This window comes from Mugil cephalus, chromosome 12, assembly GCF_022458985.1.
Source record: "Mugil cephalus isolate CIBA_MC_2020 chromosome 12, CIBA_Mcephalus_1.1, whole genome shotgun sequence".
NCBI classification, from domain to species: domain Eukaryota; kingdom Metazoa; phylum Chordata; class Actinopteri; order Mugiliformes; family Mugilidae; genus Mugil; species Mugil cephalus.
Genome location: NC_061781.1, coordinates 9,646,908 through 9,669,995, shown reverse-complemented (window position 1 = coordinate 9,669,995; position 23,088 = coordinate 9,646,908). Strand labels below are relative to the sequence as shown.

At 42.0% G+C, this 23,088-nt stretch overlaps 3 protein-coding genes across 5 annotated transcripts; 1 reads left to right on the top strand and 2 right to left on the bottom strand.

Annotated features, from left to right (window-relative positions):
- Positions 1-4,907: 4,907 nt before the first annotated feature.
- LOC125017682 (frizzled-7-A-like) lies at positions 4,908-9,686 on the top strand. 3 transcript variants are annotated; one of them, XM_047601105.1, is made up of 2 exons: positions 4,908-7,139; positions 7,359-9,686. In XM_047601105.1, exon 1 carries the CDS (start codon positions 5,415-5,417, stop codon positions 7,119-7,121), a length of 1,707 nt encoding a protein of 568 aa, XP_047457061.1. In that variant the 5' UTR covers positions 4,908-5,414; the 3' UTR covers positions 7,122-7,139; positions 7,359-9,686. The 3 variants fall into 3 exon arrangements, with proteins under 3 accessions (XP_047457061.1, XP_047457060.1, XP_047457059.1); XM_047601104.1 differs by having other exon boundaries at positions 7,260-9,686; XM_047601103.1 differs by having other exon boundaries at positions 4,911-5,249; positions 5,352-9,686.
- Positions 9,687-13,680: 3,994 nt separating this feature from the next.
- LOC125017785 (olfactory receptor 2F1-like) lies at positions 13,681-14,719 on the bottom strand. Its single transcript, XM_047601274.1, has one exon. The coding sequence runs from the start codon at positions 14,605-14,607 to the stop codon at positions 13,681-13,683; it is 927 nt and encodes a 308-aa protein (XP_047457230.1). The 5' UTR covers positions 14,608-14,719.
- Positions 14,720-18,362: 3,643 nt separating this feature from the next.
- Positions 18,363-19,289, bottom strand: LOC125017784 (olfactory receptor 181-like). The gene has a single exon (XM_047601273.1). It carries the CDS (start codon positions 19,287-19,289, stop codon positions 18,363-18,365), a length of 927 nt encoding a protein of 308 aa, XP_047457229.1.
- Positions 19,290-23,088: the final 3,799 nt, after the last annotated feature.

Here is a 23,088-nt window from a genome sequence, read left to right as displayed (position 1 = left end):
AAAAAATCCCACAGCAACGCATTATTTTCAGTGTGACAGTGGTACACGAGTACTGTGGGACCCAGGCGCCGTAACCTATGTACGTAGCCTTCGCCTGTCCGAGTTATTTATACTTGTGAGCTTGTCAGTCTGGCTCGCTCTGTAACAACGCCATCCAAACGCTAGTCGTATCTTTTTCAGTCAGGTTAATTTTTTTCTACGTTGTGCTTCACTTTCAACAATGGTGACTGAAACCTATGTGGAAAATTTGAGCAAATTTTGCAGAAATTTCACTGAACACGAGTCATTTAAATGTCTGTATCTCCTAACCCCCCTCCTAACCCTCCCTTACAAAGGATTCTGTACTATTTTGTTGATCCAAAATAATCAATTAGAAAATTGCAGAGATGGAAAAGCAATTGGAGAAACTAAAGCAGAAACACGCTACTGCCAAGTGGCCCAGTCACAGCTCTTTTTACAACAAAATGACTGATTGGCTTTGGACTATCCATATGCATATAGAGGGACATTTTTTGTCTCTGAATCAGTTTTAAAATGCTCAATAATGAATTCCAAACGCTGTGTTACCAAACTCATATTCTGATGAATATTGATTGAGTATCGGTAAAAAGTAAGAACATATAATGCTTGGTTGTTTTATAGTAACATAACCTCATAGTAGGGACCTGAAAATATATAATACATGAAACTCAGTTGTTAGCCAAATGCGGTCAAACAACATGTCCCGTAAGCTGTCCTCAAATCTGAAAACCTCCTCAGACCACGGTGTTTTTCCACCTCAGCTCAACACTTAAATAGTTGTTCAGTATTGAGTTTCATGTGGTACCTCAAATACCTTGCATAGCGGTCACACTTGAACCGAGCAAGCACATTGCAACGCATCAGATTTTGCTGCTGTTGTTGTTGTTGTGTATATGTCATTTCAATCGACTCTGCATTAAGTTGTTGTTTTTCTAACTCCTTCTCCTTCCTCCCCCCTTTCCATCCGAAGTCCAGCTGCAGCAGACTGTAAGTTCAAACAGTGGCTGACTGTCTGGAAACCTGCTGGACTCCCCACATCTGCTTGACCGCTGCAGACACTATCCATAAACATACGCACACACACAAACAAACAGCTACAGTTAGACGTGATGTAGTGTGTCCCGTATGACCTGCTGTGGCTACTAACTGCTGAGTTTAACACCACAGGGAGAAAGAGAGAGTGAGGCAGAACCATAATCCTGCCACAACTACTTGCAAATTTGTACAAAGTCTATGTTTTCACATGTTTATGTCTGCGTGTAGACTTGGGGAATGTCATTCACAGCACGGACCGCTATGGCCAGTCTGGTTTAAGAGCTTTTCCCATCATTCTCCAACAAACTATTTGCGTGACAGCCTCAAATTATGATCACTCATCCTCTGAGTCAGTGGTCTTCAATTAGCGGCCTGTGGCCCTCAACCAAAATCATTAGGGTCTTGTGTGAAATCAGATTTTCTTCAATTAAGGTTTTAGGGTTTTCTCAAATTTGAAAATTACTTTATATTATGTGTTTATATTCACTTTAATATGTATTTCAATTAACAGCGTTAAATGTTATGAGAGGTTTCTGTCAGTGACAAAGTATATCGTTATATATTGATCTACTTGTGTTTGTCATTATTCAGAGGCATGTGCTTCATAACCGGAGGAATGAGTTATTTTCAGACAGTGGACAAACAGAAGAGCACCCTCAGGCTGTATTAACTACACAATGTCAATTTTGGGATCCTGCATACAATCGTAACAAAGGCAAATTGCCTATTGGAAAATGACAAAAGTGAAAAATAAAACAAACCTGGTAATTTCACAAAAATAAATCTGAAGGAACATTTTTATAATATTAAAGGTAATGCATGCATACTTTTTCAATGCTATTCATTAATGTTAACACAAAGTCACAATTAAAAAGAGAAACTAAACTGCTTCTGTAGAAATGGATCCACAAAAATGACACACAAAAGCTAATATGTTAAATATGTAGACAATAATGAATCTAGTATTAGGAACGGGTTTCAAAATCATAATAACAATAAAACACACTTAATTGATACAAGTTAATGCAGCATTTGTATCAGTTTTCTTTTTAAATATATTTCTTCAGAAATATAGAGAACAAAGAAATACAACCAGGGGACTAATTTACATATTAATAATACTTAGATTTGCTTCTATATTGTCATCAAATTTAAGGTACAGACAAATGTTAGAATACACTAAATGCAATGTAATTAATGAGACACACTTGTTTGTGCCTGTCAATTGATTCCCAGAGAATCTCATTCATCAGAATCCTTCCGGCCTGACTCCACTGAAAAAATACAAATCATCTATTCATCCATTAACCAAGCGCCTGGGAGCTGTTAACACTGATCAGATGGTATTTGACAAATACTCTCCAGAGAAATCTTAGTGCACTAGTGATATTTCAGAGTCCAGATCAATATCTTTAATGGCGGCAGTCCTTAATTATCACACAGCTGCCCATCAGCGCCATACACCGAGGCTCAGCGCAACCAGTGAAACCAATCTGCTCACTAGAAGCACCGACTGAATCCCCAGCAATGGTGTTAGTATTTCTCTCATCTCACGTTTCTATGTAGTCACCATGTCTTTTCTTAACATTTGTTAACAGTTACTGATCCTTACTGTGGCCATCGAGAGGTCTGGTTATTTGGCATTAAAGCATTACAGGCGACACTGAACACGTGTCTTTCTCTCATCAATACACTTGCTGCCTTTTCAGTTATCGATGGGCGTGATGAATAGTAGGTCAGCGTGACTGGTTCACACATGGTTTGCTCGCTCTCTCATTGAGAAAACAATAAAAAGAGCTTCATCTTTTAAAATGTATTTACACAAAACAGATGGGGAAACACGGGCGGAAAGATAAGACGGTGAAATGTAGTAGGCTACAAGTCATCAGGCAGCTCACTTATGCGAACACTCAAAACATCCTTGAATTATTTTTTGATTTCTGTTAGAATTAGGAGAGATTGGACCCTGTCCCAGAATGCACTGGGCCAGAGATGAGTAACACCCTGAGATTACAGGGTTAACCAATGTTATATACAAATACAGCCTTACACACTGATCCTGAATCACTGTAAAATATAAAATATACAAACACTTTATATGATAAATGCAACAATACATTAAAATAAAAGAGAAATAAAGGAAGAGAAATGGTGGTTACTGCTACGTAAAAAAATGCGGTGGAGAGCAGATGGCATTTTAAAGCTGAAGCAAGCACACTTGCTCGAGGTCTGCTCCAGCGTAGATAAATGGTGCTTCATCATGTTTAGGTTATACTCTGGCAAGTAGACTGCGAAAAGACAAACCGAGCAGGTTCAAACGGCCATAGATGTTCTCCGACCCAAAACCTTTTTTAGGAGGTTAGTATTTAAGTAGTCCTATTTAAAACTCTATGACTAATGCGCCAGTGCAAAGAGCTGAGAACCGTGCTGTGTTGAATTTTCTTTGTCTTTGTTACGACCATAGCAGTGGCCCCCGATCTCAGTTCATTCAGCGCTCTGAATGAGACGTATTTGAGGAGATCACAGTTGAATGAGTGGAGCCTTTGGGAGATTCATTTAAGAAAACCGAAGTAATTCTGATTTTCTAAGTTGTTATATGAGACAAAGTTGCCTCTCTCATTATAGTTCACTGTCTAGAATGATATTTTTACATTGACTGGTCAGTCAGAAATCCATGTAAGACATGTTTTATATACGTAACTACTTTTTTGAAGCCCAGATTAAAACAGAGAACTCTTTTGACTTTTCCTTTTGGTTCAACTTCTCTTCCTGCTCTGTCTCCTTTTTCCTTCTCCCCCTGCCCTCTTCGACCTCCTCTCTTCTTCCTGTCCCTTCCCCCACTGCAGCCTACCCCCACCCTCTTTTATCCCACTCGGGGTAGGAACACACCAAATGCAGCAAAGGCCACCGGGAACCGCCTTCACCTCCCACACTCGGTTGCCTTTGGCAGATCGATCACGCTGCCAGCCTAAATTACTTCTGCTTTGACTCCTCTTAATCCCGGCAATGACAAATATCGGCTCAAGAGCTGCATCCGAGCTCAGTGAAACACTTAAACGGCAACAGGTTCTTTCTGTGGTTGGGCGGTTAAGACGCTGAAATCCATTTGGGTTTCGTGAAGGTTTTTTCATGGTTTACTCACTGTGCTGCAGAGTGTTTACATGTCCTACACACAGTGAGTGGCTGTGTGTTAAGAGTCTTACAGGAGATGGAGAGAACTCACAGCTGCGCCCTCGGATGGTGTAGAGACAACTTTCTGTTGAGAACAGAGAAAAAATATGCAAAAATGACGTGATTGTGAAGAATATGCAAGACGATTAAGTGGCAAAGTAATAAGTGTTGGTTCTTAGTTAGTCTTTTCCATTAAAGAATATAATGCCCTGCACGCAAAAAAAAAAAAAAAAAAAAGTATTACTGTGTTTGGAAAGAAATACCATTAAATTAAATTAAATCAGTTGTGTGTGTGTGTATGTATATATATATAGCATATTTTTTTTTATTTTCATTATCAATAAATGCATGCCCAGCAATCATTTAATTCACATTTGTGTTTTGGGATCAAAAAATGCACAAGAAGTGGTCAAGTACACTTCCTCCACCATCTAAGCATCTTAAGTGCTCTCAAAGACTCAACTAGTGTTAAACGTTTTGAAAGTCTAACCAGGAGAATTGATTATTTAGGTAAAATCTCTGGTGTAATGTAATTACTGTAACATATTTTCCTGCGGTGGGGGAGTAAAGACCAATCAAGAACGAGTCCTGTAGGAAAACAAACGCTGCGATTGGCTGAGACGCGGCACCGGTTTCAAGGCGCCCTGCTCTCTGTCGGGAGGAGGGGGGTCTTGTGAATGGAAGGGGTGCCTGGAAACCGGTGGAATCTGCACGGAGTGAGGAGAGCGAGCTTCTGGACTCCCAAACGCCCAGCATGTGAACCGACGCTCAGCGCAGAGAAAAGTCGAAAACAATGGAAATATAAACCTTTAGCGTCTTTAGTGTTTGCTGTTTTGCGCGACGCGTAAGTGTTTAAGCCGGCAGAGTGATTCGGACTTGTTTGTGGGGTTTTTTTTAAGAGAAAACGGTACTTTTAAGTGTTCTTTACGGCGCATTGGGAGTGAGAGTGGACTGCTTGGAGTCACTTACAAAGACCATTAAGAAGTCATGACACGACGAACGTTTCACTTGGATTTATCTAGGTAAAAGACGAGAGAAAGTCGAGTACAGCCGCTGCAACTCAACCCATTTGAACTGTGTGCTGTGAATTTGGACAATTATTGATTTTTTCTTCTACTTTTCAGCCGTTTTTAACTCGCCCTACTTGGATCAAAGTTTTTCCTTCCCTCCCCCCCTCCTCCTCAACTATGGCGGCGGCCAGGTTCACCACTGGCTCCGTGTTGCTGCGGATCATGTGGCTGCTGTGCGGGCTGGCTCTCTCAACCACTTCTGCTCAGCACTACAACAGCGAGAGTGGGATATCGGTGCCGGAACACGGGTTTTGCCAGCCCATCTCCATCCCGCTGTGCACCGACATCGCCTACAACCAGACCATCATGCCGAACCTCCTGGGCCACACCAACCAGGAGGACGCCGGACTCGAGGTGCACCAGTTCTACCCGCTGGTGAAGGTCCAGTGCTCCGCGGACCTCAAGTTCTTCCTCTGCTCCATGTACGCGCCCGTGTGCACCGTGCTGGAGCAGGCCATCCCCCCGTGTCGGTCCCTGTGCGAGCGTGCGCGCCAGGGATGTGAAGCCCTGATGAATAAATTCGGCTTCCAGTGGCCGGAGCGGCTCCGCTGCGAGGCTTTCCCCGTCCACGGAGCCGGAGAGATCTGCGTCGGCCAGAACACGTCGGAACCCGCCAGCCCGGACGATCCTTCTGCCCCCTACGTCCCCGACATCGTGACCCTCCCCCCCAACATACCCAGGCCGAACCCACGCCCGCCGCAACACGGCCCGTACCACCAGTTCTCCTGCCCTCTGCAGCTGGAGGTGCCCCCCTACCTCGGCTACAAATTCATGGGGGTCAAGGACTGCGGAGCCCCGTGCGAGCCCACCAAGCCCACCGGGATCATGTACTTCCGAGAGGACGAGGTGAAATTCGGCCGGCTGTGGGTTGGCATCTGGGCCATCCTGTGCTGCGTGAGCACCTTATTCACGGTGCTCACGTATCTGGTGGACATGAGGCGGTTCCGATACCCCGAGCGGCCCATCATCTTCTTATCGGGCTGTTACTTCATGGTGGCCGTAGCCTACGCCGCCGGGTTTTTCCTGGAGGACAAAGTGGTTTGCGTGGATAAATTCAAGCCGGAGGGCTACAGGACTGTGGCTCAGGGGACCAAAAAGGAGGGCTGCACCATCCTCTTCATGGTGTTGTACTTTTTCGGCATGGCCAGCTCCATCTGGTGGGTGATCCTGTCCCTGACGTGGTTCCTCTCCGCCGGGATGAAATGGGGTCACGAGGCGATCGAGGCCAACTCCCAGTACTTCCACCTGGCCGCGTGGGCCGTCCCGGCCATCAAAACCATCACCATCCTCGCCATGGGCCAGGTGGACGGGGACGTCCTGACCGGGGTGTGCTTCGTCGGGATCTTCAACGTGGACGCGCTCCGCGGCTTCGTCCTGGCCCCGCTGTTCGTCTACCTTTTCATCGGCACCTCCTTCCTCCTCGCCGGCTTCGTGTCGCTCTTCCGCATCCGCACCATCATGAAGCACGACGGCACCAAGACGGAGAAGCTGGAGAAGCTGATGGTGCGCATCGGCGTGTTCAGCGTCCTCTACACGGTGCCGGCCACCATAGTGATCGCCTGTTACTTCTACGAGCAGGCCTTCAGGGAGCACTGGGAGCGCACCTGGCACATGCAGACCTGCAAGCGCTTCGCAGTGCCCTGCCCGGCCCACAACTTCGCCCCCATGACCCCGGACTTCACCGTGTTCATGATCAAATACCTGATGACCATGATAGTCGGGATCACCTCCGGTTTCTGGGTCTGGTCCGGGAAGACTCTTCAATCATGGCGGAGGTTCTACAAGCGCCTTAGCAACGGTAACCACGGAGAGACAACGGTGTGAAGTTTGGAGGATTAAAAGGTACAAGGCTGCGGAGTTATGGATATATATAACAATCTGAAAAATGAGGTCAAATAGCTTTCATTTTAATACTTTTGGATGTATTTTGTGATCGGACTTTTTTTTTGTGTGTGTTCCCAGGTTGTGGCAACAATTCAGGCTTTTGAACACAACCAAACTTTTATCTGTATTCCATAGAAGCTGGATGAATTTTCAATATGTCTTTTTTTTTGTCATCAGAAATCCCACAGACCTGACTTTTACATCATCGGATTATGAACTGGTTTTTAACGGCCATGCTGGACTTTTAACACCAGATTGGTGAAGTAACTTTTAATATACAAACTCCCTGCATATTATCAATTATATCCTTTATATAACAATTTGAATGTACTTTCTGTTTGCTCGTTTGAGAGTTTGTCAGTGGACAATACACAGTAACAGAAAAGACTGTTGAGTCGAGCAGCGCGGCCCTCTGTCCACACGGTTCGATCCCCGCCACAGCCACAGCGACTGTGAAGCGAAGGCTGGACTATACTTTGTACAGTTGAAGGTACTCTGCTTTTAGCTCAAGACTGAAAAGCTTTAATACACGTGTTAGTTTTTGCAGAGTACAATCTCGTCTGTTATAATAGCTGGAAATATTTCATCAACTCCTGACCATTATGTGCCAAGTGGCTGCCCACAAGTCCAAACTTCTGTTACATAGACCTTTTTTTTTTTTTTTTTTTTTAACGTTTAAACATTTTTGTTTTTAAATTTTTTTCATATTTCACATTGATGATTTTTTTTTCTCCTATATTGAATGTTCACTCCGAAGGTGAATGAAGTTATGTATTGGTTTGCACAGATATCCTTAGTGTTAAAAACAAATGACTGATACACCAGAGATCCACCTGGTACCAAGAGTTAAAGAGACCACACACACACACACACACACACACACACACACCCTCCACTCGGTTACTGAGACACAACAGCTCATTGTTTGTCTCTGTGTGTGGTCTCTCAACTGTTGTATTCCCCATCAAAGAGACTTTTAAGCTTTTAATGCATCCAAAGCACCATTTCAATGATCCAGATTTAATCCTCGGGAGTGCAAATGGTTGCTCTGGACTTGTAATGTTATTTTATCTCGGATACAGCGGAACAAGGCTTCACACACACAGTACAACGGTACACATTCACGCCTGCATTGTGCTCAGTGTAACTCGAGTTGCCTTACTTCCTTGTAATTTCACCTAAAGTGTTACACGGTTTCCACAGGCAGACTGAACATTTCAGGGGTTTTTCTTGAGTTATTATTCTAGTGTCTCGCCTTACACAAATCTTGCCTGTATTTTCTCTGCAGCTGGAAATAGGTCACATATATTTGATGTTCCAAGTTGGAGAAATGTCAGGCGGGGGGGTCAAGGGTGGCAATATTTTTTATCTGGAGAGTCGGAGACTGTCTCCGGGACAGAATCGCCTCACTTTTAAAAGGTTACAACAACAAAATATTTCATGTGTATGGATGAAACCGAACATTCGCACGACCTCAAAGCATCCACCAGTTCATAAATTATATTTTTTGAGTTAGCATCAAACTTTATCACGGTACAAGGGAAACTCAACTAAATGCTCTTATCTTTGAAATAACACAATTTCAGGACTGAGGATGTTCCTTTACTTTGGAGAGTGGTTTTTAAATTTGTGTAGAAAACGATGATTTTATTCAGGCTGATTTCAGAGATATTGCGTTTTTACTTAATTGTGCCACAAACTTGCTGACGACGGTATCGATAGTGGAAAAAAAAAATAAACCAGGGATTTGTTCTCTTCTTGCTTGCATTCGCTGACCATTCGGACAGAGTGAGAGAATCGCAGTCTAGTAATGAAATCAGTAGGAGCCCTTGTGGGGAAGCAGGAAAACATGTTTTTGTCCTGACTCAGTCAGCATGTGTTTGCCAGAAGCTTTTGTCTTTTGTCATATAGCACATTTTCTCTGCATACGTCCCATATTTAAATAATGAATGGGAACACTGCAGCAATGAGGGACAAATCACAGCATAACGGACCCGACAATTTCATTTCTGATACTGTGTCGGCGCTACACATTATAAACGCAAAAAATTCATACAAATTTTCATAGTGTGCTTTTAAACGGTTTGTATATAAGAAATGCCCGTTTTCTGATGTGAATGTTCAACATACCTCAACGCTGGTTACCTTTTTTTTTTGACATAGGACTGAGTTAGGAAACAGGTCAGCATTTCACTACGTTCATCCATCACGTTAAAAAAAAGGAAAGCAATCGGTTACCGTCTCAAAACAGCTGAAATCTGCCGGTGTCAGAGATACCAGACTGACTTGTTTGTGTTGTTTTCAGAAGGAATATCACCGTTCGTGTGTTGTTGTTGTTGTTGTTTTTTCAGAACATATGCAAACCATCAAGTCAACACAAACTCTGATTTTTAAAGGCATAATTGTATTTATGGGGGTACTCATTTTTGTCTTTTTTACTTGTTTGTTAATGAGATAAGCCTGTTGTACGTGTACAGTTTGAATAAAAGTGATAAAGTTTGTAAAGTGTTGGTTCCTGTGATTTGTGTACGGATACTACGTTTCCATGGATACTAGTATTCCTATAGAAAGGTGTCATGTAACCACCTCGGTCAGAGCAGAGTCCCGTGTCTTAGAGGGGGGTGGTATAAACATTCAACTACAATCTACTCGGTAGCAAAGCATTACAGTGAGCAGATGACAGGTTTCTAGAAGGGACCGAAACATTGAAGAAGTAAAAAACTATTCGTTTGAAGAGATCAACTAAGATCCAAAACGGACAGCACCATTCAAAACGTGGGTCCTTGTAGATCTGTCTTTGTCAGCTTCTCTATGATTAATTCAGTACCAGAATCAGCTTTATTGGCCATGTGTGTGTGTGTGTGCATACAAGGAATTTGAAGAATTTTCTACTCACTTGTAGAAAAGCACAAGGACAAGCCAAAAAAACAAAACTCTACAGCATAGATTACACTTAAGAAAAAAGAAAAGAAATAAAAGGCAAGAGTTAAATACTGAACATAGTTGAACAGTGTTATTGATCATGTGAATGGTCTCACACTAATAAAGTTTTAATTAAGTCTGTTGGATAGTGAGGGGGAAGTCTCTCATATTTGTTTTTTGTTCTTCTTTGTGTCATTAATTATGTTGCAGACCTCTGTAGTATCTAAGCCAGACTCATGATGATCCAGAAACACTTTTCCCACTTTAAAGAAGTTTTTTTTTTTTGGTAATATCTCATCCGGTTGTTTTGTTTGGCGTCCATGTAAAAGTTAACGGATCAGAGAGATATCAGTCTGAGATAATGTTGCCCATGTAAACGTAGCCAGAGACAGGGTTGACCCCAAATTCTTGACGGCAGTTGACCAAACAATCTCGGCCTCTGTGGTTCACATTGTTTAGTCAACATGTGTGTGGTATTTTAGTGACGGCAGCCGGGCCTGGAATACACAACGCAACTTTAGACAGACTCTTTTAAATGTTCTTTTTAATGCCTAAGCCGAGACCGAAAATATGGGCTTGACTTGATGAACACGAGCAAAGAGAGAGGACATTTAGAGATTACAGAACAAAAACAGTCCTCTAATAATAAACCTTCTGCATTTCTTGTCCAGTTTTTATTATTCTAAATGTAGCACAGTGCTTTAATTATACAAGTTAATGTGAACACAGTCAGTTGTGTTTAACTTTCCAATCCACGACTGGAGCAACATAATGATGTAACAGCTGCTGAAGAGGATCCCGTTTTCCAACCAAACAACCCCCGTGTCCCTGAACACACTCACACAATTAAAGTGCGACTCTGGAGCGTCCTCAAAAAAACGAGAACAACAACAACTGAACATGTTACTGAAGATCACCAGAGCAAAAACTGAAGACGTATACGCACCTCATTAAAATGTATTGCGGGGGATTCCTCAACCACCTCCCATTAATACTAATTAGCATTAATGCTAATTCGAATTGCTAATACTCTTCTCCACTGTGGACCCCACATGACTCCTTTTATCACCCATTTCCCCCGTTTTATACTCACAAAAAAATGGAGGTATGCACACATTTACAACACTGTGAAGCCGTATCGACTACAAGCTGCTCAACTCTAAGCACAGTGAACATTTATTGTGGAAACCAGGGGATGTTAAGTATTTTGTGAATATTCTCCAAACAACAAAACTAACACACGGGCAACTAGACTGGTTTTCTTTCAGGGAACTCAACGAGTGCAGCAACAATGGTCTTTGTTTTGTGTTTTGGAATATTTTGGCTGACTCCAGTGAGCGATGCTATCATGGAGCTGAATCCCAGACGATGGAGTAAGATATGGATCGTCTGAAAGCCGGTGGTGGAGATGTAGATGGAGATAGCAGGTGGAAGAAAGAGACCTCTGATGAAGACGACCAAACGGGAGTGGAGATGTAGAGGAGGAGAAAGAGGAGGAGGGCTGCATGATTAATGGCCTGCAGGCAGAGTGAGAGATTTAAAATGAATTTAAAGCACGGGGGACTGGGAATTCACTGACTGGCATGCAAACAGATCATTCAAAGGCCGTTGACGTAGATGTTAAGAAAGAAGTGATTTTGACGGCGTGGGAAACCGGGAGATGAGGAAATAGAGCGTCAGAATAAAAGTATGCATTCACGGTGGAGGAAGAGAAACAGAATGGGAAACGTCTTCCTTATTGAACACAACTTGCATCATTTAGCACACTTTGTTCACCTAGAAACACCCTGACTACCAATGAGTCTCACTCCCATGTTGCACCTGTGCAATTGGAAGAAGACTTCAATCACGTGTCAGTTCAGCTGAACACTTGGTATTGTAGCAATAAATATATGTCTGGTATCTGTGCACTGATTTTCTTTGTAGTATTTCTCATTGTACGTAGCGAAATTAGTGAATTTTGCTGCACACTATGTGAAAAGGGTACCATTTGTGTCGCATACATACATGTAGTATTGTGCTTTTTTGTCAAAACAAAAGACCTGTACTTCACCAAAACAAGACAAATTATACTTATTTTCACTCATGTCTACGCATTTGAATATGTAAGATGGCCTCATGAAGCTAAAACATACATGAAGACTTTTGATGGTAGTGTTTTAAATGATCACATTAGCGTTCATGCGCTGTGAGACGTCTTGTGTTTAAAACTGAAGCCACAGCACCACCTGCTGCTCAACTGGAGTGTTACAGTGATTTAACTCCTGTATGTGTTCTCAAAAAACCCTGCAGGCTGCACGGGGGAGTTCCTTTCAAGGGTAGGAAGTTACACGTGTACATTGTCTGGTGTAATACTGACCTCCGGTGACTACTGCTCCTACTTGCAGTCTGAAAGTTGTCTGCCATCGCATTAGATCATATTTACTTCCCGTTACAGATTTTCCCAAACGTTTAAGAGCATTTCCAGAAACGTTGACACATAAGTTTCTCAAAACTAATCTCTTGCAAAATCAGAACCAGCACACAAAATCCTGTTCTCCCTTCTCAAAACTGATTCCTTCATCTTGTGACAATACAATGTTCTGGTGGGAAACTTTTGGACCTAGATTAGACCAGGCACCCCCACCATTGACTATATATTTGTATGTATGTATGTACCCCCACCTCATAGCAATAACACTCCTTGACGGATATAATATAATATAAAATATAATAATGTTATGCCCGATTTGTGCATGCTCATCTTTTCCAGAGCATCCAATAAACACTGATGTAATAACTGAACTGAAGTAATGGGGCAAAGAACCACATAACATAACTTCCACACACATTTTAAATTGTCTCCCTGTGCCTCTCAGTGAGGTTTAGAAGCATGTGGTTTTCATTCAGTCAATCAGAAAAGATCAAGGAAACATTAGGCCACTTCTTCACGTTACCTAATGTGATAATGTTTATGTTGACAAGTGCCTGAATCAACTCTCATGTTCTAATGGTCTGCAAGAATTTTTTTTTTTTTTTTTTTTTAAAGTTTGACATCCTACAACAACACTCTAGGGTTGAAATTTAGAACTTCCATGTATTTCAATGAGTACCCTATGAGGGGTTAAAACTCTGTTGGCTTCACGTGGCCATGTTACGTATTCAAATGCATACAAGCTTGTGAGTGACTTTTCTTCGTATTGGTTTAGGGTGGTGTTGTAGGGTTTTTGATCCAAAGTAGCATTTACAGTCCTAGATGTACATATATGCAACACAAATGTTACCAAATTTACATAGCATGTATCAAAAGTCAGTATTTTACTGATGCAAGCACAAAGAGAAACGCTACAGGCCCATGTTATTTGATAACTAAGGTGGTTTACTTCTTCATGTGGCTGCTAAAGCTAAGCCTTTATGCTACATCTTCAGTTTATGTTTAAAACAATTAATATATTTTAAAAATCATGTATCATAGAGACAGTTTTGCACCTAGTATGTATACTATGTATAGATGTAAATATATGACATGGAAATCCCTGAACATTGAATGGTTCTCTCCCACAGAGCAAAGACAACCTCCTGCAAGAGAAAAAGTTATTTATTTCCAGTCAAACAGAAGTCGTTTACTTGCATTCTTTATCTTCGGTAAGTTAAACCCATACATAAAGGGAGTGATCATCGGTTGACAAATAAGATGATACACAGACAGAATTACACGGACCTTATCCGGTACACGAGCAGTTTCAATCCTGGAATCAACAAAATGAAAAATGCAGCCGACAAACAAGTTTGAAACAGAGACAATCTGTGGCATACATGTAGTGACAGCTTTCTGTCTGTTTTCTTTAGATGTGTTCAGACAAACAGCCAAAATCTTCATGTAAGAGACTAAAATGAGACAGAATGGGATCACCATAGTGCCAAAGCCAAAAACAATGTCAGATATGTTGTTGTGCACTGAAACCGAACATGCAAGTTTAACCAGTAAACGGTGGTCACAGAACACTTTGTCCAACTTATGTCTGCAAAATTTCAAACTGAAGATGAATGAAAACGAGACAATAAAGTTAGCAAATGAATATGTCCATGCGAGCAGGATCATGATGAACACCCTCTCTGTGCTCATCATCACATTGTATTGTAAAGGATAACAGATAGCGATGTATCTGTCATAGGCCATGGCTGTTAAGCTGCAAAACTCAACAGAAGCACAGACATAGAGATAAGACATCTGCAGGAAACACCACGGCAGGGACACCTCATGGTTGTCTGAAAACATCTGGGAGAGCATGAGAGGATACAAAGATGTGCTGCCACTGATCTCATTCAGAAACAAATTACAAAGTAATATATACATGGGCTCATGCAGCCTCCTGTCCACATATATGACCACAATGAGGACTGTGTTGGCCACACATATAGAGAGGTACCAGGGCAGCATTAAGCTAAAATACAGGTACTTTAATGGTCCAATGTCACCATAGGCAGCCAGCACAAAAGAAACAACCTCACTTGAGTTGTCCATGTCTCACACACTGAGTATTAGAAAGAAATGAACACAGCAAAAGAGTTATGTATTATTATGAATCAATAGTAGTGGCAACAGTAAATTTACTTTGTTTTTAGTCATCTGTGACTAAATTCATGTAGATAACAGTAATCAAAGAACAACATGCATACCGTGTGTGGACATCAGCTAAAATACTGTCCTAATGATTTCCCGAATGTTACAGTATACAGCATATGTAGAAAGTAGCTGCTGCCCTCCCAAATGAACACAACCCAAGACCCAGCTAACATTTATAGAGCTGGAGTGTGGAGGTGATCTACTCTAGATGGGTTGGGCTGAGCCAGAGAGGCATATTGTTCCAGATTCAGGTTTATTGGTCATGTGCAGGGTTAACAGTGCAATGAATTGCCAGAAAACAACAGTGTAATACTAAAACTCAAGCACAAAATTGAATTTATAGCATAAACTTTACAAAGATGACAAGCTAAAGTGACAATCATCAAGAGTCAAGAAAGAAAAGAAAGAGACAGAGAGATGTAAATAGTGATAAAACCATGTTACACATTGTACCAGCTGACAGGGTGTATGTTCAGTGTCCAGAGATTAGTTTATTGAGTTGAATGAGTTGAAGAGTCTGATGGCCTCATGGTAGAAACTGTCCTTCGGTGTTTTTGTGCATGCTGCCAGATTCCTGTACAGAACCATCTGTGCCAGACGATAACATGAAGGACAGCAGCATGGCTGTATTTCCTAACTATGCCGTGTGCCTTCCACAGGTTCTGGTAAATGTCCGAAATGGATGGAGACTGTTTCCAGTGATATACTGTGGAGTTTCCACCTCCATCTGTCGCATTTTACGGCTTTGACTGGAACTGTCCCATAGCATGCTGCGATCCAGCCCATCAGCAGGCTCTCAATGGTACACCTTCCTTCACTTCCTCAGTCTTCCCAGGAAATAAATCTTCTGACGAGCTTTCCTGACCATTGTCAGTATGTAGTGACCAGGACAAGTCCACTGTGATGTAAAGCATATGGCAGCAGGATGCACTGCGACAGGAAGGCAAGCTGGTGAAGACAACATCATGCTCTGAGTAATGTTCTGCTGGGAAACTCTGGGTCCTCACTTTCAGGTGGTTGTTACTTTAGCATGTACCACTTAACTTAACAACAACAAAAAAAAAAACACCTGAAAAAAAAAATTCTCAAGAATGTCTGTGAAGGTTCTCAATCATTCAGGTCATAGTGTATACAGATGTATACATAAAAACTGGAACAAAGGCAACTGGACTGGATGTTTCACCTCTTATCCAAGTAACTTCCTCAGTTCTAAGGAATTGTTGGGGAGTTGGGGTTTAAATAGGAACATCAGAAACTTGCATGACTAGGGTCTGTTAATGACCAGATGATTGTTCAAGACAATGAAAGTCCCCAGATCTCCACCAGAATGAGCAACTGTAGGAAGTGCTGGACAAGTACATCCCGTACAACTTAACTGGCCCACTGCTTGCTATTTAGGTACGTCATACCACAGTACCTTTGTTGTGACCCAGATCACTAGGGCTGAAGAATGTGACATAAATGAATGAACAATAAAGCAAAACACACAAACGAGGAGGGACAGATGTTGGCAATGGATGCTACTGACCACAAATTAAAACAATGACAAATGAACTGACACTTGCGGAGAGACAAACTGTTCTTCACACAGCTGCCTCAAATGTATAACGATGCTTTTAAACCAGTTAGCGTAATGGAGACAGTCTTCAGGTTAGTGCAATGGATGAGATGTAGGCAGATTGGGGAGAAACCAGGAAGTTGCAGCTTCAGCTGGAGAGAGGGCCCTTTGGAGGCAGTGCTCTAATGTCCTGGGTTAACAATTTAAGTGATGCTAAATAGCAGAGTTTCGTGAGCAGAACCACATCTCAACTGCACCACTTCCGGCTCCAATACCCACATAACTCCTCTTCTTTTATTCTCGTATTTAGCATGAGTGCATGCCAAGGCGACTAGCAGCAGGTGAACTCCAGCTTTGCTCGTCAGCATGGACTCCATCTCCCTGTCCCCACTGGACGACGATCTGTTGGGTTTCAGTCATAAGGAGCATGCCCAGGATCCGGATCCGATGTCTCCACCTCCTCTGTCCCAGAGACGCCGGTTTCAATGACTCGGGTACCACGCAGCAGCGGGTTGCCCTTCGAGAGTGAGTTACCAGGACAACAGAACTGGGCTTACAGAACCAAATCAAGAGACATCAGAATAATTCATCATAATCATCCATCACCACAACAGGCTTTTCCCAGAGCCTCCATCACCAGAGCACCATCCGTTTCATCTGCAACAGCCGCTCATTCACACCAGCCCCCAACCAGAAACCAGAAACTGGCTCCCACCGCACAAAATTCACAGCCACATCAGCCAGATTACGTCGGGACATCTGGCACCGGGATGCCACTGCCCAGTGCCACACAATATCTACAGCCAGACCAGTTAACTTTAGTCAGGCCCCCACTGCTCAACATCCATGGCCACACCAGTGGGCATTTTCCTTTCATTGGGGGGTCTGGCACCAGGATACCAGGGCCCCGGCTGCACAACATCAGCAGTCCCATCAGCTTGCTTTCGCCTGGTCACCCGGCACTGGGATGTCAGTGCCTCCATTGCACAAATCTGCATCCACATCAGCCGGCTTTGTTGGGGCATCTGACACCATCTAGCCTTATATCTCACTACTAACCATAACCACATCAGTCAGGTTCTTCGCTACAGAGACGCCATCCGCACTTTCCTCTCACCCTGCTCTCCAAACAACTCCAGTCTCTCTTGCCAAACCCAGAGGGCATTACCCGCCTGTACTTCGGCTAATCCTCCTGTCCACCATCCTATCTCTTCTATCTCCTGCCTCTCTTCAGTCCCCACCAGTCTTATCAATGCTAATTATATTGATCTCTCACTTCATCACTTGTCTTCCCTTTACCAGCATCCAGCAGACAGATTTCTGGAAAGTCAAGAGAAGATTTCTTATCAAAAGGGAAGATCAGCTTAAAGGTCTAGGGAACTTACACCCAGAGAATTTATATTTGCGTTTTCCCTTTTCAGGGAAGTTCTCTCATTTTCCTAAGTCCTTTAGAGTTTGCATTGCTAACCTTTTTGAAAGCCAAGTGATCAAGGAGATCACAGATTTCAGTGTTAGTGGTGGTGACACGTCCACACAAACTTTAAGGGAAGCTGAAATATGCACCACACACTTGTTGTTGCACTATTTGTCATATGAAGACTGTAGGTCAACGATAAAAAGAGAGCACTGCCACAGAAATATTACATACTGTAGGGGTCCTGTGAACTTTCAGGGAAGTTGTTGAGCAGTTGTTTGTCTGAAATAGCCATCTTTCTGAGATCCGATCAGGAAACTTAGCAACCCCACTCACTCTAATCAGCAACAGAGAAATGAGCCTGGTTTGGATTTTATTACACTTCATTAAATTTTAATGTTGCAAGTGTCATATTCATTATGTGTTTGACTATAATATATTATAGTTGCTGAATAATTATTGTTGTGTTTGCATATGACAGAATGTTCTGCAACTTAATCAATATATTTAAAAATGTCATATATCATAGAGACAGTTTTGCACCTATTGTGCAATGTTTGCACATGTATAGATGTAAATATATGATATGGGCATTCCTGGATTTCTTTTTCTTCACAACCTGAACATTGAATGGTTCTCTCCCACAGAGCAAAGACAACCTCCTGCAAGAGAAAAAGTTATTTATTTCCAGTCAAACAGAAGTCGTTTACTTGCATTCTTTATCTTCGGTAAGTTAAACCCATACATAAAGGGAGTGATCATCGGTTGACAAACCAGAAGATACACAGACAGAATTATACGGACCTTATCCGGTACACGGGCAGTTTCAATCCTGGAATCAACAAAATGAAAAATGCAACCGACAAACAAGTTTGAAACAGAGACAATCTGTGGCATACATGTAGTGACAGCTTTCTGTCTGTTTTCTTTAGATGTGTTCAGACAAACAGCCAAAATCTTCATGTAAGAGACTAAAATGAGAAAGAATGGGATCACCATAGTGCCAAAACCAAAAACAATGTCAGATATATTGTTGTGCACTGAAACCGAACATGCAAGTTTAACCAGTAAACGGTGGTCACAGAACACTTTGTCCAACTTATGTCTGCAAAATTTCAAACTGAAGATGAATGAAAACGAGACAATAAAGTTAGAAAAAGAATATGTCCATGTGAGCAGGATCATGATGAACACCCTCTCTGTGCTCATCATCACATTGTATTGTAAAGGATAACAGATAGCGATGTATCTGTCATAGGCCATGGCTGTTAAGCTGCAAAACTCAACAGAAGCACAGACATAGAGATAAGACATCTGCAGGAAACACCACGGCAGGGACACCTCATGGTTGTCTGAAAACATCTGGGAGAGCATGAGAGGATACAAAGATGTGCTGCCACTGATCTCATTCAGAAACAAATTACAAAGTAATATATACATGGGCTCATGCAGCCTCCTGTCCACATATATGACCACAATGAGGACTGTGTTGGCCACACATATGGAGAGGTACCAGGACAGCATTAAGCTAAAATACAGGTACTTTAATGGTCCAATGTCACCATAGGCAGCCAGCACAAAAGAAACAACCTCACTTGAGTTGTCCATGTCTCACACACTGAATATTAGAAAGAAATTAACACAGCAAAAGAGTTATGTATTATTATGAATCAATAATAGTAGCAACAGTAGATTTACTTTGTTTTTAGTCATCTGTGACTAAATCCACGTAGATAACAGTAATCAAAGAACAACATGCATACCGTGTGTGGACATCAGCTAAAATACTGTCCAAATGATTTCCCGAGTGTTACAGTATACAGCATATGTAGAAAGTAGCTGCTGCCCTCCCAAATGAACACAACCCAAGACCCAGCTAACATTTATAGAGCTGGAGTTTGGAGGTGATCTACTCTAGATGGGTTGGGCTGAGCCAGAGAGACAAATTGTTCCAGATTCAGGTTTACTGCTCATGTGCAGGGTTAACAGTGCAATGAACTGCCAGTATAATAATACAATTTAAGCACAGGATTATCGAATTTATAGCATAAACTTTGTAAAAGTGACAAGTTAAAGTGACAATCACCAAGAAGAATCAAGAGTCTTTATTGTCATACAGACATCAGCACATACAGAATATTACAGTGAGATTATTTTTTTTATACCTGCTGGATAAATATAAAGGTTTTTCTTAAAACTCTTAACACTACTTTCTGAGACAGGAAAAAAGGTGTGTTTTTTTTGTTGTCATTATGCTTTTAGTACATATTAATATTCAGTGTCCAGAGATTAGTTTATTAAGTTTAATGAGTTTAGAAATGTTGAAAAAATGCTCATGAATGTCTGTGAATTGTTGAAGAGTTGGGATTTAAATAGGAACATCAGAAACTTGCATGACTAGGGTCTGTTAATGACCAAATGATTGCTCAAGAGAGGTTTGAGGAACACATTTGGCCTCTAAAGTCCCCAGATCACCATCAGAATGAGCAATTGTAGGAAATGCTGGACAAGTACTTCCTTTACAACTTAACAGACAAAGTACTACTACTTTTGGTGCTTGATACCAGTGGTGTCTTTGCTTTAGGGGCCAGTGCGCTGCTGTGCAGGGGAGGATCATATGCTTTTAGAAGTTTTCAGTGTAAGTTACAATAAATAATAATAATACTAAATTAAATTTTACCCTGAATTAATTGTCTGCAGTTTTCATTTGAGAAAAGCAGTTCCCTCTGTAGACACTTTTTGTAGATAGTTGTGTGTAAATAGTTTGTTGTGTCTGATGCTGCATCTCTGTTTCTGCTCAGCGGGGCCTAAAGTTCAGGGCCCCAGAGGATTCTCATTGGATGATTTGAAACAAGGAGCGAGGACTGCACCAGTCTTGCTAGCTTGGCTAATGTCATTGACCGTCAACGCCTGCGGAGCTAATTCATGTTTCATTCGTTAATTGTATGATGGGTCGAGTTAACTTCCTGGCGAGTCTGCCAGGTGAGTTTACCACCTGAGCAGACGAAGTTGGAAATAAAAAGTTTGCGACCACATCCACTGGAGGATTTTTAGTATTTTATGTAGTGTTTCTAATTCAAATTTCTGAAAATTAGCACAGTGGTGGGAGCATCATGTTGATAGGAAGCTTGTCAGCAGCAAACCCCATATGGCAAAGAGTAAAACAGCTTTAATTTACCCCTTTTTAAAAAATCTAATTGTATATTTTAAATTCATTCACAGTATTTTGTGGAAATCTGTTCAGGACGTTGTATTTATTTAATTACTGATTTTATAGACACTGTAGATGGGTAGAACTCAGGATAGAATGAAGTCCTCCCAGCCCTCACTGATGATGCCACATTCTTTTAGAGACTCACTTATGATGTCACAGTCCTATGGTACCTCGCCATTCCGGAGGATAAACAAAGACATTCACAGATTCATTACATTCAGTTTGTATTTATTACAATGAGAAGACAGTTTGTGATGACTAAAGCTCGTTCTGAAATGATATTTTCAAGACGCAATCCTAGTTTGAGTGAAATGGCAACACAGACAACCACCGCCATGGACCAAACAACCAGTGCACAGGAAGAGTACACTCCTCCGACTACAGTGGACACAATTCCCCCCATCATGGATTCTTTCTTCATATTGGGCACGTTTGCTCTCAGGAAACCCTGAAGACGAAACCAGGTACATGCTGGCAGAGCTGCTAACAGACATTATGGCGCTCATTACAAAATCAACGCTGGCAGAAGTCACAAGGAGAGGAGTCAAGCCTTGGGATGACCTGTTGTCCAATTTGGAGGACACACTGCCTCGAGCTTTGTCTCAAGCTCTGGACATTCCAGATGAGGTTTTCCGGGAAACCTCGAACTGTTGAAGGAGCATCATGTTCAGAGAAATAGGAGCAATGTGTGTCATGTGTGTCAACTCCATGCACCTTAGCATTTACCCTGCAACTCCAGCTAGACGTTAACCACTGGTATCCTAACATTGGATGAAATGGTTGCTTGCATCATTAAAATACTACAAGAGTGCACCGTCAAGAAGAAAGTGATGTGCAAACATCAACTGCTCCAGCTGGAACTCAGCCTGGACCAAGACACAAGACACACTGAAGAAGACCAAGAAGAGTCTATCAAAGGTGATGTCTCAGACACTTTGGAAGAGAAATCTGCACCAGTGTCTCTGACAAGCAGGATTAAGAGCTTCTTCAAAAAGCCACCTCGCAAAGCATCACCTCCTGCACCAACACAGACGCCCAACATTACAGAGGTCACCTCTGTGAACATCTTTGTGCCTCTAGACACAACACTGGAAGAAATATTTGTGAGCAGCATTGCAGAGAACGTGATTTCCTGGTCCCTTAAAAAGTCCAAGAGGACCTGCACTGCAGATACCCTAGAGACCATGCACCAGCGGCTGTTCAACAAACTCTGGTGTGAAGTCGAGAGCCAAGGTTTCAACATTAACCTGTACAAGCTGAAGGACGTGGACAAGGCCATTTTGAAAGACATCTGCAAAAGATTCCACTGCCCCAAATCAGCTTTGTGGACTCCTATGATCTATCGAGGTCCACAAATGGAAGACATCATCGCGTTGTCTTTTAAAAAGCAGTTGAGGAGACGATCAGAAGAACGTGGCAACATCGCAGAGTTGTTCACAGCAATAGGGAGAACTTTCAACAACCCTACAGTCGGCCCCACAGTGCCGGTGTTTTAAAGATGAACATCATCATCACTGGTAATTTTTTTTTTCTTTTAATGTTTTTGCCTACGCCTACGAACAGGTCGGGACTAAACTCGTATCGTCATCTCGATGGACATCAGTACCTCCTGACAGCTAGAGGGCGAGGGATCGATTCCCCGACTTCCTTAAGGCATCTGCGCTGCTGCTTACTTCTCTTCACTTCGCTACTTGTTACTACAATAAAGAAAAAAACTGTTTGTATTTCTCTTTATGTGAACAATCTGATAATAACATAAATATTTCAAACAATAATAAATATATACAGTACATACAAGGGCTGCACGATTCTGGAAAAAATGTGAATCGTGATTTTTTTTTTACTTAGAATTGAGATCACGATTCTTTAGCGCGATTTTTTTTTTTTTTTTTTTTTACAAAATGTTTATTGCACTGATGAACTTTAACAAAACAAAACAAAACATTCAAATGGTCATTCAAGTAAAGTATCAAACATTGAGATTTCCTTGAAATGTGGAACATACGTGTTTGGGCATGAGTTCGGTTCAGGTCTGTGGGCGACTCTCGCCACTACCACCTGGGGTTTCTTCGCCATCCATTTAACTCTCTTTACCGCTGACTTCTCTCTGCTTCCCTCCCGTATCCACACACTCGACTGCAGGCGGGCTTCCTCCACTGACGGAATCACGTGTTGTAAAGAAGCTTTACCATA

What these genes read in the sequence shown, in the direction of transcription:
- LOC125017785 (XM_047601274.1), bottom strand. Translation starts at nt 14,607, where the DNA reads ATGGACAACTCAAGTGAGGTTGTTTCTTTTGTGCTGGCTGCCTATGGT.
- LOC125017682 (XM_047601105.1), top strand. Translation starts at nt 5,415, where the DNA reads ATGGCGGCGGCCAGGTTCACCACTGGCTCCGTGTTGCTGCGGATCATG.
- LOC125017784 (XM_047601273.1), bottom strand. Translation starts at nt 19,289, where the DNA reads ATGGACAACTCAAGTGAGGTTGTTTCTTTTGTGCTGGCTGCCTATGGT.